This window comes from Bactrocera latifrons, unplaced genomic scaffold (assembly GCF_001853355.1).
Source record: "Bactrocera latifrons isolate USDA-ARS-PBARC rearing strain unplaced genomic scaffold, ASM185335v1 scaffold_120, whole genome shotgun sequence".
NCBI classification, from domain to species: domain Eukaryota; kingdom Metazoa; phylum Arthropoda; class Insecta; order Diptera; family Tephritidae; genus Bactrocera; species Bactrocera latifrons.
Window position 1 is genome coordinate 298,407 of NW_017534631.1, and position 4,140 is coordinate 302,546.

General features: G+C 34.7%; 1 protein-coding gene across 1 annotated transcript; it reads right to left on the bottom strand.

Annotated features, from left to right (window-relative positions):
• Positions 1-215: 215 nt before the first annotated feature.
• Positions 216-1,886, bottom strand: LOC108978340. The gene is made up of 2 exons (XM_018948564.1): positions 1,817-1,886; positions 216-512 (listed from the first exon to the last, which is right to left on the bottom strand). Exons 1-2 carry the CDS (start codon positions 1,883-1,885, stop codon positions 234-236), a joined length of 348 nt encoding a protein of 115 aa, XP_018804109.1. The 5' UTR covers position 1,886; the 3' UTR covers positions 216-233.
• Positions 1,887-4,140: the final 2,254 nt, after the last annotated feature.

A 4,140-nucleotide genomic window follows, 5' to 3' on the forward strand; every position in this document is an offset into this window, starting at 1 on the left:
AAACAATGGCTTATTGGACTCGGGTTAACTTTTCGTCAAACAATTTTTTGATTTAGTTACTAATTAATTCTTTCACTCAAGTAAGTTGATTTAAACTTTAACTTTAGTGACTAATAATAAGCTCTTATACTGTGTTAAGCTTTGCATTCGGTTCAGAATGACCGTTATTTTCCCATGCATAGTAATGAATAAAAACGTATTAAAAAGCTCGTACTCATAACATTTTTCGGTTCTTAAGCCATGGTGTGCCGAGTACTTGTGATCCAAGTGGTAATGACACTTGTTGAAAACGTTCCGATCAAAATATTGATTTCCACAGGCTTGCATATTGCAGCGTCACCAACCAATCTATCAACAAAAGGTACGGCACTCTGAAAATCTGCGTATTCTTCGTCTGAGTCCCTCGATACCATCGCAGAAAATACTGTACGATTACTGAACGGCAACAAAGGATGATGACTGTAGATCATTGGTGTCATATCATGCGCTTGGATTTTTCGAAAATAATCAATCTATATAATAAGATATACGAGATAGATAAAGAAAGAAAATTAAAGTCCATAAGGAAGGTCTAAATTCTTACTATACAGAATATTAAAATATCCTAAATGTTTACAAAGTTTTATTATAAACGAATGGTGTGCTTGCACTGTTAAACGATAATGATAGCAAGTCAAGAAGAAAGGTGAGAAACGCTATATATTCAGTCAAGACATTAGTAAGCTAAGCGTTCTATTCTCAACTCTTGTTGTAGAGACTTTAATGTCTCTAATCTATATGTACTTATAGATCAGTACAGCTCAAAAAGAGCCACGGAAAGAATAATATTGCGTATATTATATAGGAACTAAAGGAAGGCTTATTTATAAGGGTTTTGACATGTTACTGAAGAAATATGGACCTATGATTCCACGGGTCGACAAACTAAGCCAAATCGTTGCTTTTACTGGATGAAACGGCAGCTCTTGAATCTCTTCGTCTTAAATGCGGCTATTTTGCTTGTTGACATACCCAATGAGCCAGATACGGGCCACATATCTGAATTAAATTTCGCTCGAAAACGTCTGATCTTCTTGGAAATTTTCACGACCCTATAAAACGAAGCGATGCCACTCGGGAAGGTCGAGCGCTTTTAACTTAAAATCTGAACATAAAATGCGCCAACTCGTTCCATACGTCCGTCGAGTTGTTGCGAACGGTGCCGAGTCACTTTCCACGATCTTCGTGCACACTCTCAGCTACGGCTACAATATTTTCTTCACTGCATGCTGGACGTCAATAATGAATGCTGGATATCATTCGATCAATCAATTTGAGCGAAGCGCGCGGAACACATTCTTTACAGAACGTGAATTTTCGTAATAATGTTCAACGATTTGTATACGACCCACGAGTGATCTGTCAACAAAATGCAATTGAAAAAAAGTACCTCTACTTGGATCACCCGTTTATATGGTCCGTCACATCCGACATAAAGTGAACTAATACTATAGATGAAGAATATCTAATACTGAAAGATCTGATTAGTTTATGTTCTTTTAGTTAATTAGCGTTTAACTTCATTTCAACCCACACAAACTAAGAGAGGGTGTCACCAATTCAAACAACTTTCGATATAAATAATTTGAATGTGCGGTGCATTGTACTTTTGTTGTTGTGATTTGGAAATCAACAAATTCGTCCATATTTTAAAGACACATACATATATCGTTAAATTGACAATTGTACACTTTGACCTGGTCTTCTCTGAGACTTAGCGCTGGCTTAACCCTTACGTATATAGTATGAAAGAATATTTTAAACCATACAAGCATACCTGTTTTTCAGAAATATGAATTTGGTCATTAAAATCAATCCAGATAACGTCTCTGCTGCATGGTGGCATCGTCATTGAACCGGTATACGTATAATAGTTATTGATATCATAAACAATAAAATCCCACAGCTTTACTGGACTGCGGAACTTAGCGACTGCTCCTGGCCGTACAACATCCTCTATTATCTCAATAAATGCATCATAAAGAAAGCTATCTTTTTGTGTCACCTAAAAATAAATACGCAAGAAAAGCATAAATTTCAATCACGAAATTTTCGAATAGCGAATTAGTAAACCTTATAGTGATAGGCTAAAACTGCCACCCCGTTACTTTCTTTCGCTGCTTCGGAAAATGTGCGATATTTGGCATTTCTGAAAATCATATGCAACTCAGCTGGAAAAAAGACAGTATTGGTGCGATTTTCATGGCCGAATGTGTCATTGCCCATCCAATGAAAATATAATTTCTCGAAGTAAAACTTCTCTTTTAGTGGTCCGCCCCTTATAGCTGGTTGCTCATCGTCATATAAAAACCGGAAAACAATGGTGTCTCCAGTATTTACAAGTTCAGCTATATCTGGCTGCTTTTGAAAGGCAAACATTGCAAATGGTGGAACAGTTTTATTAACTATGTCCACAGAGTCGATATTTAATGGACTGTGATGTTTACCGGTGCACTTGGCCGCTGAAAAATAATTAAAAATTAATTATTCAGTAGTTTTATTTTAGTAAAGTTCAAACACAAATGAATTTAATATATTCGCTGATGGATTTGTATAACAAAATCTTAACTGGCGGTGACTACTATAAAAAGAACAATTTGTCATAATTTTATACATCCGGAGCGATGTGTCTATAGAAATCTGAATACACAGACGGACATCTAAACAATATTTATTACTCCCAAAGACGTTGAAAAAATCGTTTATGTGGTTTGTTTCATTACTTAGGGTGACATTAGTCCTAAGCAAAGAGTCCTAAAATTTGAGGACTCCGAGGCCAAAGAACGAAGTGAAGAAAGGTTTCGCTATCTTATAACCACACACCACAGAGTTTAAAAAGCTTTGAGTATAAACACTTCTTGCTGATTAAAGTTAGAGAGAAAAATTCAAGAGACAAGGATTAATATAAATTTCATATAGTTCCAAATTATGTAATTGAGAAAGATCCGTAATTTATATAGCAAAATATGAATATTCATTGTGACCAATAACTTCATCGAATATTTAAATTTATGTTGTGTTATGAAGCTCCAGTCTTGGCGTTCTGTATCGACCGGAGGAAATGTTAGTCAAAAGGCAAGAGATCTAATGGCTCGCTTCAATTTGGTGACTTGCTAGCGTTCTTTATTAAAGATTTCATACGCTTTTAGAAGGTAATAATACAGCACGACTACCTACTTTTTTGTAGCATTTCTGACGTGCATAATCGGCTTTCAACGTCTAATGCTTTAGCTCATATAATGCTTGGCTTCCTTGCTTTTGAATGAAATATTTATTTAGTCGCCTTCAGCAGATGCAATATACTTATGCCAACGATTGTCCAGTCTTCGAACCACATTTCATAAGCACTTTTTGGGATGGCCTGCGACCGTTCAGCGAATGTTGTTTTATCTCTGGGTCAAACTACGTCAAGTGGTCTACGAAAATTTCGAAATATCATCGATTTTGAAAATTAGCAGTTCATTAGGAAGGGCACCAAACGCATACCCAGTGGTATACATATTTCGTCAAAATTCTTTTTTGTTAAATGTTAAAGTTATTGAAGGTTGAAATTTAGAGCATGATAAAATTGTAAATTTTTTTTCTCAAAAACTTCTAGAGATAAATCGATGAAATTTTGTGAAGTCAAAGAAAAATGATATTTTATAGATATTTTTTCACGATCTATTTGTTTAAATAATAAAATTTTACATACTTTTTTGTTTAAAGTGTTCTTCGCGCTAAAAAAAACCGCAAAGTATGTGACACAACACAGAAAACATTCACCTTTAATAATCTGCAAAAAAATTTTTGTTCATTCATACCATTCCAAGGATATTGAATTTTTTGTCTCCCTATATCTATTAAAACGTACCCAACATACAAAATCATTCGAACAGACTCTCGAGAGATGTCGAGCTCTGTAATATTTTCATCAGTTTTTTAATATTTGCATCAGTTGAAAAGATCGATGATCGTCCAGAACGAGTTAACAACGAACTCTCGACCGTCTTTGAAGACAATACACATGCTAATATTGAAAATTCTAAAACAACAATGAATTTTTAAAGATATTTATTTACAAAGCGAGAGTAAACATATTCAGAAACCAATTTGAGTTTA